Below are 15,602 nucleotides of genomic sequence, written 5' to 3'. Positions count from 1 at the left end.
CGTATTTTTCATGGAGAGGGCATGCACCCCTTGTTGTTTAGCGTAGCACTATCACAGCACAGGCGGTTGCATCTTTCCACACAATCAAATGGTTCAAATGGCTCTGAGCACTATGGGACTCAACTGCTGTGGTCATCAGTCCCCTAGAACTTAGAACTACTTAAACCTAACTAACCTAAGGACATCACACACGTCCATGCCCGAGGCAGGATTCGAACCTGCGACCGTAGCAGTCGCACGGTTCCGGACTGCGCGCCTAGAACCGCGAGACCACCGCGGCCGGCTCCACACAATCGAGCACCTGTTCATAATGCACGGCCTGTTGTGGAGTGGTTACACGCCAATAACATCCCTGTAGTAGACTGGCCTGAACAGAGTCCTGACCTGAATCCTATAGAACACCTTTGGGATGTTTCAGAACGCCGATTCGTGCCAGGCCTCACCTATCGACAGCGATTCTTCTCCTCAGTGCAGCACTCCGTGAAGAATGGGCTGATATTCTCCAAGAAACATTCCAGCACTCGATTGAACGTATGACTGCTAGAGAGGAAGCTGTCGTCAAGGGTTGCACCATTACCAATGGAGGGCGCCAGGAACATACACTACTGCCCATTAAAATTGCTACAACAAGAAGAAATGCAGATGATAAACCGGTATTCAATGGACAAATATGTTATACTAGAACTGACATGTGATTACATTTTCACGCAATGTGGATGCATAGATAATGAGAAATCAGTACCCACAACAACCACCTCGGGCCGTAATAACGGCCTTGATACGTCTGGGCAAGGAGTAAAACAGAACTTGGATGGAGTGTACAGGTATAGCTGCCCATGCAGCTTCAACACGATATCACAGTTCATCAAAAGCAATGACTGGCATATTGTAACTAGACAGTTGCTCGGCCATCATTGACCAGAAGTTTTCAATTGGTGAGAGATCTGGAGAATGTGCTGGCCAGGGCAGTAGTCAAACATTTTCAGTATCCAGAAAGGCCCGTACAGGACCTGCAACATGCGGTCGTGCATTATCCTGCTGAAATGTAGGGTTTCGCAGGGATCGAATGAAGGGCGGAGCCACGGGTCGTAACATATCCGAAATGTAACGTCCACTGTTCAAAGTGCCGTCAATGCGAACAAGAGGTGACCGAGACATGTAACCAATGGAACCCCATACCATCACGCCGGGTGATACGCCAGTATGGCGATGACGAATACACGCTTCCAATGTGCGTTCACCGCGATGTCGCCAAACACGGATGCGACCATCATGATACTGTAAACAGAACCTGGATTCATCCGAAAAAATGACGTTTTGCCATATCCAGGTTCGTTGTTGAGTACACCATCGAGGGCGCTCCTGTCTGTGATTCAGCGTCAAGGGTAACCGCAGCCATGGTCTCCGAGTTGCTGCAAATGTCGTCTTACTGTTCGTGCAGATGGTTGTTGTCTTGCAAACTTCCCCTTCTGTTGACTCAGGGATCGAGACGTTGCTGCACGATCCGCTACAGCCATGCAGATAAGATGCCTGTCATCTCGACTGCTAGTGCTACGAGGCCGTTGGGGTCCAACACGGCGTTCCGTATTACCCTCCTGAACCCACCGATTCCATATTCTGCTAACAGTCATTAGATCTCACCCAACGCGAGCAGCAATGTCGCGATACGATAAACCGCAATCGTGATAGGCTGCAATCCGACCTTCATCAAAGTCGGAAACGTGATGGTACGCATGTGTGTATGAGAAATCAGTTGGATACTTTCCTCATGTGAGTACGTTGTAGGTGTCGCCACCGGCGCCAACCTTGTGTGAATGCTCTGAAAAGCTAACAATTTGCATATCACAGCATCTTCTTCCTGTCGGTTAAATTTCGCGTCTGTAGGACGTCATCTTCATGGTGTAGCAATTCTAATGGCCAGTAGTGTATAAGTCATTTTCAGCTAGGTGTCGGATATTTTTGATCACATAGTGTATTTTTTTGACAAGCGCTAATTCAGTCATTCTAACCTGTCGGCTGCTTCCCGTCTACCTAGAATCATGAAATATGGCAAGAAGCAAGGTTTGACAGGAAAGTCAAAGGAAAGAAACCGAAAATTGTGAATTTGTAATTGTATAACACGAAAAAACATTTTGTTCTTTGTTATCGCAATGTCTGTCTCTCTGTCCGCCTGCTTCGGTGCCCCCTTTTTCAAGAACGGATACATGTATCAAGTTGAAATGTACGTCAGGTACTAACGTCTATGGCCCTTTAGCGGTATAATAAACGTTAGCTTCTGAGATAGTGCGGTCAAAAGATACGGCCATTTAGGTCACAAATTTTGATGATAACAAACACAGTCGTTAACATGTATAGCATGGCCGACCATTGGGTGCCGAACTTCATGCTGCAGTGTGTGCGGGCCGCGTGTACGCCATATCCCGACATGTCTCTTGGTTTCGCTCGGTGCTTCTCGAAAGTACCCGGAACAAAGCGACCTGTCATTCAACATACAGTCGCGGCATTTTCGTTCGGCACAACTCGCTGTGTTAGTCGGAATGGGGCTGTTAACAATCTTTACAGGTATGAAGGACATTCACAGATCCAGTGGCTTTTTGCACAAAAGGAGGCAGACTACCAATCTATCGCCGCAGTCCTTCAAATCGAGTGGGAATAACGGAAGGGAGGGATGAGACCTCTCAGTTCGCATAAGCGACAGGTACTGCGTATCTGCTATAAAACGACATTACAGTACCATGCAGGAATAGTTTAAACATTTAGTTGATAAAGAAAGAGCAAAAAAATACGACGAGGAGTGACGGGAATCAATGTTCCGTAAATCAAGCATTACTTTGTGCTAAATTAGCACGCCTCGGGCATGGGAAGAAATTCTTAGCACGATTAGTAAGATTTATGAGGTCTCGCGCAGTATTACTTTGTCAGTTGCAACAGCTTTCAGTGAAACTGATAGAAGAGTAAGAGAGTTCTTACGTTACTGCAAAGTACGTTGTTCAAGGGGCACGCCTGGAACGATTTTTTATATTTAAATCTCGCTCTGTTGAATTTATTAAGGAAAAAGGAATGCAGGAACGAACATTAGAGCATCCAGAATATAAAGCAGACTCCGAATTTTAAATGTGCCTGAATGCCCGATGCCCACAGCAAGATTTTTCCAGGTAGCTTCTTTCTTGATATGGATGCGATTGAAATGAAAATAGCGTTTCAGAATGGACGCTTGCTGATAGAAGCAGTCCAGTTCCCTAAGCTTAATGGCTTTCAAGGAAACGCGAGGATTTAAAAATTCTTTGCGTCCTTGAAATAATTAAAAGGGTAATCTTATAAAGATTTTGTGGCCACTATCAAACTAATATCTGTTCCCGGGGTGTTTTCAAGACCGTTTGCCTTTTCAGTTGAAAGCTCCCCAGTGTATGTGCGGTTGTACCTGATTGACCTGCCAAATAATTCCAGTTCTAATGGCAAATCTTTTTTTACGTTAAAACTGTCAAGGACATCTACACTGCTTTTTTGAGGTTCGTCTCCATAATGACGTGTCAAAAGCACTACAATATTTCGATCGATATATTTGTGTGAAATAAATTTTTTTCGATTATGAAACTAAATGAGCGACGATTACGTGGATAACTTCGATGCGAAACTATGTGAACATATGCTGTCCGTATGCCGCCAGCTAGTACCAGGTGAAGATCATATTATGTCTTCTGAGAACATAAAATAATTTAATATTACTCAGACTTTTTTTTGATTGTGACCTGTGGTAATGAGAAATGTGAACTATAAAACTAAATTGTATGTATTGTGAGTGCACTGTCATTTAAATGCTGCGCGTTCGCGGTTTTCCCCTCTTCTCCGTCCTTGCACTCAGAGTGGCGTGGCGGTGAGGGAAGTGTGAAGCGAGGGTGAGCGCTTTGGCACTCGTGCCCTGGTGCGGCTCGCGACCCAAAAATTGGCCGCCCCTGACCTATAGCATACTTCCTGTTGAAGAATAGTAAAATCTGCAAAAAGCAAGGTTTCACAATACAAGTAAGGGAAAAAGAGCAAAAAATTGTTAATTTGTAACTGTGTCATACGAAAACATATACACTCCTGGAAATTGAAATAAGAACACCGTGAATTCATTGTCCCAGGAAGGGGAAACTTTATTGACACATTCCTGGGGTCAGATACATCACATGATCACACTGACAGAACCACAGGCATATAGACACAGGCAACAGAGCATGCACAATGTCGGCACTAGTACAGTGTATATCCACCTTTCGCAGCAATGCAGGCTGCTATTCTCCCATGGAGACGATCGTAGAGATGCTGGATGTAGTCCTGTGGAACGGCTTGCCATGCCATTTCCACCTGGTGCCTCAGTTGGACCAGCGTTCGTGCTGGACGTGCAGACCGCGTGAGACGACGCTTCATCCAGTCCCAAACATGCTCAATGGGGGACAGATCCGGAGATCTTGCTGGCCAGGGTAGTTGACTTACACCTTCTAGAGCACGTTGGGTGGCACGGGATACATGCGGACGTGCATTGTCCTGTTGGAACAGCAAGTTCCCTTGCCGGTCTAGGAATGGTAGAACGATGGGTTCGATGACGGTTTGGATGTACCGTGCACTATTCAGTTTCCCCTCGACGATCACCAGTGGTGTACGGCCAGTGTAGGAGATCGCTCCCCACACCATGATGCCGGGTGTTGGCCCTGTGTGCCTCGGTCGTATGCAGTCCTGATTGTGGCGCTCACCTGCACGGCGCCAAACACGCATACGACCATCATTGGCACCAAGGCAGAAGCGACTCTCATCGCTGAAGATGACACTTATCCATTCGTCCCTCCATTCACGCCTGTCGCGACACCACTGGAGGCGGGCTGCACGATGTTGGGGCGTGAGCGGAAGACGGCATAACGGTGTGCGGGACCGTAGCCCAGCTTCATGGAGACGGTTGCGAATGGTCCTCGCCGATACCCCAGGAGCAACAGTGTCCCTAATTTGCTGGGAAGTGGCGGTGCGGTCCCCTACGGCACTGCGTAGGATCCTACGGTCTTGGCGTGCATCCGTGCGTCGCTGCGGTCCGGTCCCAGGTCGACGGGCACGTGCACCTACCGCCGACCACTGGCGACAACATCGATGTACTGTGGAGACCTCACGCCCCACGTGTTGAGCAATTCGGCGGTACGTCCACCCGGCCTCCCGCATGCCCACTATACGTCCTCGCTCAAAGTCCGTCAACTGCACATACGGTTCACGTCCACGCTGTCGCGGCATGCTACCAGTGTTAAAGACTGCGATGGAGCTCCGTATGCCACGGCAAACTGGCTGACACTGACGGCGGCGGTGCACAAATGCTGCGCAGCTAGCGCCATTCGACGGCCAACACCGCGGTTCCTGGTATGTCCGCTGTGCCGTGCGTGTGATCATTGCTTGTACAGCCCTCTCGCAGTGTCCGGAGCAAGTATGGTGGGTCTGACACGCCGGTGTCAATGTGTTCTTTTTTCCATTTCCAGGAGTGTATATTCATCATGTGTGTGACCATAGTGCCCGTAATTGCTTCATAATTATTGAAGGTATTTCTGTTCTCTCATCGCAACTACAAAAAATGCGTGATTTTTTCACCATACGCGTTTCGCTTTATTGAGGTAAAGAATCATCAGTGGTCTGTAATTAAATTACTTAGATTTTAAATTGCCTTTAGATCGAAAAACATTTTGTTAAGAATACGTTGATTTGTACTCACGGTGACTTTCTCCTGATTTCTCGCTTACATCGGGAAATGGTGTCTACTACCACGTCGTTGCTTTTCTGCGTTAGACACTGATAATTTTGGTCTAAAAATTAGTTGTTCAGCAGCACTATGAATTTATTATGTTTTTCACAACACAGTTTTGTGCACATCACTGTAGTCTGCTTGCTTTAGTACATCCAAGTATGTGTTGCAGTTTGTGTTTTGTAATGTCGCCAACATAGTCTAACCACTTCTTTGTCTTTCACCTCCAGTCTTTTTTACTTATTTATTATATGTATGTGTGTAATTCTATATAATTGTGTTTCTGTGTATTTAAATACTGTGTAAGAGTAGGGAAGGAGTAGTGATGCAGGAATTTTTTTTCCATATAGGGGAGGGCGAAACCACGAACCCAGGATGAATGGACATAAGAGCTTAGCAGTATGAGCTACGGGAAAAGGTGTGGGCAAGACGTAAAATGAAATTCTGAGGGGGGGGGGGGGTGTGTGTGTGTTGGAGAGTGGGATGGGGTGAAGAGGCTCTTTCTTTTCTCATGTAATTTCATCAATTATTTTATACAGAGTCTGGTTTTCAATATTTATTTGGTTATTGATCCACTGTATATTTTGTTTTAATGCTTTTTGTATGTGAGAATTTTCTTGGAGATGGAGGAGATGTCTGTCCGTACTGATTTTTATGATCTTCATATCTGCTTCAATATTGCTTGGTATAAGGTGTTCTTTTTTCAGATGATCTGCAAATGTTGAATGGTTTGTATTGTATTTAAATGCTCTGATGTTTTCTTTATGTCTTTTGTCGAATGTCAAGCCTGTCATTCCAGTGTACAGCTTTCCACGATCTCTGCAACTGACCTGATGGATACCAGATCGTTGGTATCTGTCTGGTTTTGATTTCGGTTTCGGAATGTGCTTCTACCTTGAGTTGTTGTTTTTGTAAGCAATGTTTACGCCTTGTTGTTAGAATGTGTTACCTACTTTATGTGTGAATGTGTTGTGGCAGGTCGTTTTAAGCAATTTTTTGTTTTAGTGCAAGTTGTATGACTTGGTCTGCTTTTGTTGTTTTTTTTATTTTTCTCTTTATTTTTTGTTTAGTTTGTCTACCATTGTTTCTTTGTGTCAATTTCTTAATGCTATTTGTTTTAGAATTTCTTGTAATCAGAAGTGTTTAGGGGGCTTCTGTTCAGCCCGTATAACAGGTACCTGATTGCTGATTGTTTGTGGCTCTACGGGTGATTTGAGATTGCATTTAAGATACTGTCACCTGTTTTGTGTTTTCTGTATATGTTGAACGTGTTTTTATTATTCTGTTCCCTTATGGATATGTCCAGAAAGTAGAGTGAGTTATCTTCTTCTACTGTGAACTTTATGCTTTTGTTTATAGTATTTCTGACTGTGTAGTTGTTGCATCCCGTGGTTAGGTTCATCTACCATGCTTATTATGTCATCCGTGTATTGGTACCAGTAGATGACGTTGTAGCTTTTCTTTGTTGTTATGACTTCAAGTCTCATTAGCGGAGATGCAACTGTACTTATTTCTACATCAAAGAAGAGCAGTGCTGCTGTGATAGGGATTTTAGTGTCTATTATATTTTCTACCAGTTAAGAGGTTTTTCTGGCTATTCTGTCATTTTTTAGTTTATAATACTGGGTGAGCTGTGACTGTATTTGTCTGCTAGTAGGTATGGAGGAGCTGCTCTGAAATTTATTATTAGACAGACTGTATAATATCTTTGGTTGACATCTCATTTTGGGGGGCTTGAGTGTTTTTTTGTTCAAGTCTCTGTTTATCTCTCTCTGCAAATGTATACTCTGCGTTTCTGAGTGTGTTTTTAACATGTATTTGAAATCTGTTAGTTGGGTTTGATTCTAACTTTTTTATGTTGTTTTTGCTGATGAATTCTTCTGTTTTTTTTCTATATATTCCTTTGCTTTCATGAAGACAACACTATTACCTTTGTCATATTTTGTTATAATGATTTTTTCTGCTTGCAATTTCTTCGTTAGAATTGTAAGCTTTGTTTCATCCCAATTATATTTGAATTGATTAGTTTCAAATGGCACTGAGCGCTATGGGACTTAACTTCTAAGGTCATCAGTCCCCTAGAACTTAGAACTACTTAAACCTAACTAACCTAAGGACATCACACACATCCATGCCCGAGGCACGATTCGAACCTGCGACCGTAGCGGTCGCGCGGTTCAGGACTGTAGCGCCATTAACTGCTTGGCCACCCAGGCCGGCCATTAGTTTCATTTTTAATCTGTGGTTTTTATGTTTTCAATTTCTTCTCTTATTAACTCCATAGTGTGTTTGCACTTTTGTTTTCATTTTTTCTTCTGTAATGAACATATGTTCACATTCTATAATGAGATCTTCTATCCGCTGTTCATTTGCTGGTGAGTCAACATGCTGTTTCAGACCTTTCTTTAAGAATTTTTTCCGCTTTTATCTAGTGTTATATCTTTAAGGTTGACCACCCTGGGGTAGAAATGATATATGTGAATGTGTCTCTTGCTATACGATTTGTGTGGTGTAATTTGAGATTTTCAATTTTCTTGTTATGCTTTAGTCGCGCTTTGTTTATGACTCTGCATGTGCAGCTTTCGAATTTTTCCACAATGGAAGCAGAAATTGCTGGATTATTCAATTTTTGTGGTAGCTGAAAATGAAATTCGACTAATTCTTGGTATAATGTTTGCTTCTTTATATACAGAGCTTTACTTTCGTGTTTCTGCCAGTCATTTTAGCGGCCTGTTTAGAAACTTTTGATGCTTCCGAACTGTCTTTGATCGCTACACTTATACACTCCTGGAAATGAAAAAAAGAACACATTGACACCGGTGTGTCAGACCCACCATACTTGCTCCGGACACTGCGAGAGGGCTGTACAAGCAATGATCACACGCACGGCACAGCGGACACACCAGGAACCGCGGTGTTGGCCGTCGAATGGCGATAGCTGCGCAGCATTTGTGCACCGCCGCCGTCAGTGTCAGCCAGTTTGCCGTGGCATACGGAGCTCCATCGCAGTCTTTAACACTGGTAGCATGCCGCGACAGCGTGGACGTGAACCGTATGTGCAGTTGACGGACTTTGAGCAAGGGCGTATAGTGGGCATGCGGGAGGCCGGGTGGACGTACCGCCGAATTGCTCAACACGTGGGGCGTGAGGTCTCCACAGTACATCGATGTTGTCGCCAGTGGTCGGCGGAAGGTGCACGTGCTCGTCGACCTGGGACCGGACCGCAGCGACGCACGGATGCACGCCAAGACCGTAGGATCCTACGCAGTGCCGTAGGGGACCGCACCGCCACTTCCCAACAAATTAGGGACACTGTTGCTCCTGGGGTATCGGCGAGGACCATTCGCCACCGTCTCCATGAAGCTGGGCTACGGTCCCGCACACCGTTAGGCCGTCTTCCGCTCACGCCCCAACATCGTGCAGCCCGCCTCCAGTGGTGTCGCGACAGGCGTGAATGGAGGGACGAATGGATAAGTGTCATCTTCAGCGATGAGAGTCGCTTCTGCCTTGGTGCCAATGATGGTCGTATGCGTGTTTGGCGCCGTGCAGGTGAGCGCCACAATCAGGACTGCATACGACCGAGGCACACAGGGCCAACACCCGGCATCATGGTGTGGGGAGCGATCTCCTATACTGGCCGTACACCACTGGTGATCGTCGAGGGGACACTGAATAGTGCACGGTACAACCAAACCGTCATCGAACCCATCGTTCTACCATTCCTAGATCGGCAATGGAACTTGCTGTTCCAACAGGACAATGCACGTCCGCATGTATCCCATGCCACCCAACGTGCTCTAGAAGGTGTAAGTCAACTACCCTGGCCAGCAAGATCTCCGGATCTGTCCCCCATTGAGCATGTTTGGGACTGGATGAAGCGTCGTCTCACGCGGTCTGCACGTCCAGCACGAACGCTGGTCCAACTGAGGCACCAGGTGGAAATGGCATGGCAAGCCGTTCCACAGGACTACATCCAGCATCTCTACGATCGTCTCCATGGGAGAATAGCAGCCTGCATTTCTGCGAAAGGTGGATATACACTGTACTAGTGCCGACATTGTGCATGCTCTGTTGCCTGTGTTTATGTGCCTGTGGTTCTGTCAGTGTGATCATGTGTTGTATCTGACCCCAGGAATGTGTCAATAAAGTTTCCCCTTCCTGGGACAATGAATTCACGGTGTTCTTATTTCAATTTCCACGAGTGTATATTTCGGTTCAAAATGGTTCAAATTACTCTAACCACTAAGGGACTTGACATCTGAGGTGATCAGTCTCCTAGACGTAGAACAACTTAAACCCAACTAACCTAAGAACATCTCACACATCCGTGCATGGGGCAGTATTCGAAACTGCAACTGTGGCAGCAGCGCGGTCCAGGAATATATTTTGGTATAAGATAACTATGTATACAATAGTTCTTGATTCTGATGGTTTGAACTGTATTACACAGATTAAAATGAAATTTCTTACACCAGTATTACAGGCAAACCTGAAATGCTTAAAAAGGCGACGCTAAATTATTCATTTGTGTGGCCATAATTTGTATTCCATCACGAATATTACATATAAGAAGAAGGTTTTCCCATGGAAACATTAGGCAACTTTTTATGAGGTATGGACAAAAACTGATTTTTGAAGACATAATAACAAAGGGAAGCTACAGCATCATCTACTGGTACAGTTACATGGGTGACATAATAGGCATGGTAGATGAACCTAAAAACCGAATACAGCAACTACAGAAAGACTAACACTGTACACAAATACATAAAGTTCGCAATAGAAGAAGAACAAGAAAACTCGCTCAACATTTTGGACATATCCACAAGGAAAGACAATAATAAACAAACGTTTCACATATGCAGAAAACCCTAAACAATTGACATTATCTTAAATGCAATCTGAAAGCACCTGCAGAGCAACAAACAAGCAGCAGTCAGGTACATGTTAAACAGGCTGAACATAATCCCCCTCTACACTTCTGATCACCAGAAAGCGCTAGCTATTGTACAACAAATAGAATTAAAAATGGACACAAAGAAACAGTGGTAGACAAATTAAACAACAAAATAAATAAATAAATAGAAAAAACAACAAAACCACACCAACACATACAAATTACACTAAAACAAAACATTGCATAAAACTACCTACCACGGCAAATTCAAGCATAAAATAGGTAATACATTCAAAAAACAAGGCATAAACATTGCTTACAGAAGAAACAACATAATACAGTAGCACATCACAAAACGGAAATCAAAACCAGACAGATAGTAACAATCAGGTATCTATCAGCTCACTTGCAAAGATTGTGGCAAGCTGTACACTCTGATGACAGGCTGGACATTCGGCGCAAGATATAAAGAACACATCAGAACATTTAAATACGGTAAGAAACATTCAATATTTGCAGATCATCTGACAGATATGAGTGTAATAAAAATCAGTAAAGACAGACATCTCCTCCATTTCCAAGAAAATTCTCACATACAATAAGCATCAACACAAAATATACAGTGGATTAATGACCAAATAAATATTGAAAAGCAGACTCTATATAAAGTAATTGATGAAATTAAATGAGAAAAGAAGAGCCTCTTCCATCCTTCACCTCATCCCACTCGCCAACCCCCCCCCCCCTCAGAATTTCATTTTACGTCTTGCCCACACTTTTTCTCGTAGCTCACACTGCTATACTCGTTATGTCCAGTCATCCTGGTTTCGTGGTTTCGCCCTCCCCTATATTGAAAAAATTTTCTGCATCACTACTCCTTCCTTACTCTTACACAGTATTTAAATACACAGAAACATAATTAAATAGAATTACACACATACATCAATAAATAAATTAAAAAGGCTTTGCAAGGAAATTACCACATACAGAAACATTAACACAAAAGAAACAGTGGCTCAATGACCAAATAAGTATTGGAAACCAAACACTATAAAAAATAATTGATGAAAGTACATGAAAAAGAAAAGATCCCCAAATGGTTCAAATGGCTCTGAGCACTATGGGACTTAACATTTGAGGTCATCAGTCCCCTAGAACTTAGAAATACTTAAACCTAACTAACCTAAGGACATCACACACATCCATGCCCAAGGCCGGATTGGAACCTGCGACCGTAGCAGTCGCCTGGCTCCGGACTGAAGCGCCTAGAACCACTCAGACACAGCGGTCGGCAAAAGAGCCTCTTCCATCCTTTCACCCCATCCCACTGTCCAACAACCCCTCCCCCCTCACAGTTTGATTTCACTTCTTGCCCACACCTTTTCCCGTAGCTCACACTGCTATACACTTATGTCCATTCATCCTGGTTTCGTAGTTTCTCCCTCCCCTATATCAACAAAAAATTCCTGCATCACTACTCCTTCCCTACTCTTACACAGTATTTAAACACACAGAAATATAAGTAAATAGAGTTACACACGTACATAACAAATAAATAAAAGAAAAGTTCGAGGTGAAAGGCAAGAAGTGGAAAGATTATATTGGCAACACTACAAAACACACAACCGTAACACATGCTTGGAAGTATGAAAACAAACAGAATACAGTGGTGTGCATAAAACTGTGTTGTGAAAATCACCGTAAGTACATATGAACATATTCTTAAAGAAATGTTTTTCGATCTAAAAAGAAATCGAAATGTAAATAATTTAATTATAGACCACTGATGTTGCTTTACGTCAATAAAGTGAAACGCGTCTTGCGAAAAAAATTACGCATTTCTTATAGTTGTGATGACAGAACAAAAATACCCTCAAAAATATGTATTTTTCCCTTTATGTAATCTAGCATCAAACTTGAAATTAAAATATTCTTGTAAGTCTTGGAATCCCTGAGGCCGATGTGTTGCCTTTATCATCGTCGATAACAGGCTAAACTCTTCAAGATTCTCGTTTGCTGGATTGTATGAAATGTCTTTATACATAATCAGATTTGTACGGAAACCCCCGTTGTGTGACTTCTAACTGTACTTAGTCAATTTCTTTTGAATACTTTTCTACTGCTGTAACTGAATTTCGTCTAGGGATTTGTTGTTGCAGGTGACGTACGTGTACCAGTTTACGTGCACCCTGTTCATGGCGTGGACGTCTGGAGCGACAGATCTCATCTGCGTGAACGTCGTCATGCAGCTGTGCAGCCACCTGGAGATCCTGTGCTGTCACCTGCAGCGTGTCGGAGCCCAGTGCTGCGGCGACGCGGGCAGCAGCTGCGACCACGGGTACCTCGGTAAGAGCGCCGAGAAGCCCACTCCAGATAAGGACGACCTCCGCGATCAGCTGCGACGCTGCATTCGGTACCACCAGGAAATCATTAGGTATAATCACTAGTGTCTGTAAATGGAGATACTTTTAAAATATTCGTTTTGCTTTTATTGTGTGATCTATCGTAGCCCCATACTGGGAGCCGAATCACAAGTATTCGTACATACTTTGTAATGATATAAATGCAAATTTTACTTACTGGACAGAGGTCCACCTGTTATGAAAAACACTGTCTTTTTTCCTTACGACACAAACATTTTTCGGCACTTATGCCCCATCATCAGTTTATTCTCTTTATTCAAACATGTAAAATGTGAATTTGTGTAAAGTCATAATTGACCTACGAAAACTAGACGTAATAACAGTTTTTGTTGGTCGCAGTCATTAACTTAGTTTTACATTATAGGTTTATTCAGGATCCTCTCTACATCATCGGATACTGGTACTTGTCACCCGTAGCTAGATGCATTTAATGTGAATTTCGTTGCCGGTTTAATACATCGCTTTATATCCAAAAGAAATTTTGTTGTAGGGAGGGACTTAGCGACTAAATTTACGATTACTTAAATTTAGCTTTACCAATTCCTTTTTCATCGGAACTTCTGTGAGGTGCTGAGAAGCACACAGAAACGCTATACATATGAGGCAGAAATTCGTTTATAAAGAAACGCTTACCTATGTTGCCAAAGCACAGTGCAAATGTTGATAGCATGTGCCCAGTTCCAATTGGCGTTCATTTGATCTCACGTGAGTTTGGATCGGAATTTGATATTTAATAACTTTCTTTCACACCTTCCCTTCCTCCTTCCCTCTCTTCCTCTCTTTCTGTGTGTCCGTGTGTATATGTGTTTTTTATTTGCTATTTATGTTAACTACTTTCCTTTAACGCGTCAAATATTGTGCCATTGCACACTGGATTGTAATAGTTTTAAATCCGCTTTCCCTCTGCTAGTGCCTTTTGTATGTGCAAGTTTTCTTCTATTATAAGATTCTCTTTCAGATGAGTACTGGTTTTGGGTGTTCATAAAGTATGCATTGGGAGCTGATACTTTTTAATGCTCTTATGTGTCTCGAATATCTTCTTTTAAGGGCCATATGAGTTTGATCTATGTATACTTACTGACAAGTGTTACTTGTAAGTTCATATATGTGTGAGCTGATGAATGTAACGCTGGGCGTTTACTGTATTCCGTAAATATTGTTGGACTATGATCGTTATCGACTTAAAATGTAATTCTGTGTGTGTAGACCGCAATAACATGAATGAGTAAATTAACTACCAGACAGTCACATCTTTTAGGCCTAAGCTAAGTAAATGTACGCAAATAAAATACTTGGTGCAGTTAAACGTAAGGCCCTATCTGTGGAGAGATTGGCCTAGTACTAAAAATGGAAACAATTAAGGTGCTAACACAAAAAAGATTTGAATGGCCACATAAATTCATTCGAACAAGGCGCACATACAGAAATGCATATGATTATCTGACAAAGTTAAATACCAAAAAATGAACCATGAGCTTCAAATGAAGTGAATCTTCAGGTTGCTAAAGTTACTTCGACAGATTGAAAGGAGCACATATAACCCCACCTCACGCTCCGAAATAACTTATGATTTTCCTATTGCTTGATTAAAGGTAGGAATGTTAACCTATAAGAAACATGTGACCAAATCACAGATGAACATGAACAATTTACTTGCAATGCTCAGATTTGAGACAAGGGATAGTCCCAGTGCGCCATGCTGCTATTACTATTCTCCCTGATTTATCTGAATAATATTAGGAGAGTGCTCCCTCCATCTATAGCTCTCTGATGTGTAATGGTAGGACTCGACTGTTGCAGACTCGAATTTACGTCTTCAAAACGGTTGCTATAGGCGAGACCGAACCCAGACGAAATGAGCTCAGCACCACAACCTGCGCTGAAGTTCCCACTTGTCTGTCTGTCTCCAGCAGCCTGCTCTTTCCTTCCCACAAAGAAAACATCATTTTACAAGTACTCTCTGTCCACCAATGGCGTAACTGTTCGTTCAGCAGTACACCTTACCAAGGAGGTTTACTGTTTCATTTGATTAAGCCACCTATGCCTGGGTTTCAGGCAGGATCTGTTTCATTTGATACTCAGGTGCTAATGTAATAGAGTTGCAGAGGCTCTGCAATGCTATTTGAGTTTAGGGGGTACCAAGTGGACTGGGTCCTGAACAGGGATTTGGATTGAGGAGGGAGGTGTGATAGGGTAGTCCATACAGTTGTGCAAAGCCACAGCGCTAGTGAGGCATAGTGGTTAGTGTATCATGTCACACTCGTAGAAAAACTCAGGTTTTATGGAATTGAAGGCTATACACACTGCTGGTTTGAATCATACTTAATGAACAGAAAGCAAAAAGCTGTGCTGAATAACACAAATAATGTTGGGAGGGTGGTAAATTATAGTGAATGGGGAGATATCACAAAGGGAATCCCACAGGGTTCAATTTTGGGTCCTCTGCTGTTCCTTATTCATGTGAATGACCTCTCACTTAACATTCAGCAAGCATAACTATTACTTTTTGCAGATGAGACGAGTTTTA

General features: G+C 43.1%; 1 protein-coding gene across 1 annotated transcript in view; it reads left to right on the top strand.

The window, feature by feature from the left end:
- LOC126263248 (odorant receptor 4-like) overlaps positions 1–15,602 on the top strand; it is an 82,679-nt gene that overhangs the window by 46,276 nt on the left and 20,801 nt on the right. The window contains exon 2 of the mRNA XM_049960332.1: positions 12,812–13,086. Coding sequence (XP_049816289.1) covers positions 12,812–13,086 — 275 coding nt within the window. The remainder of the gene's footprint in view (positions 1–12,811; positions 13,087–15,602) is intronic.

This window comes from Schistocerca nitens, chromosome 6, assembly GCF_023898315.1.
Source record: "Schistocerca nitens isolate TAMUIC-IGC-003100 chromosome 6, iqSchNite1.1, whole genome shotgun sequence".
NCBI classification, from domain to species: domain Eukaryota; kingdom Metazoa; phylum Arthropoda; class Insecta; order Orthoptera; family Acrididae; genus Schistocerca; species Schistocerca nitens.
The sequence above is the reverse complement of the archived record's forward strand: the minus strand, read 5'-3'. Positions and strand labels throughout refer to the sequence as shown.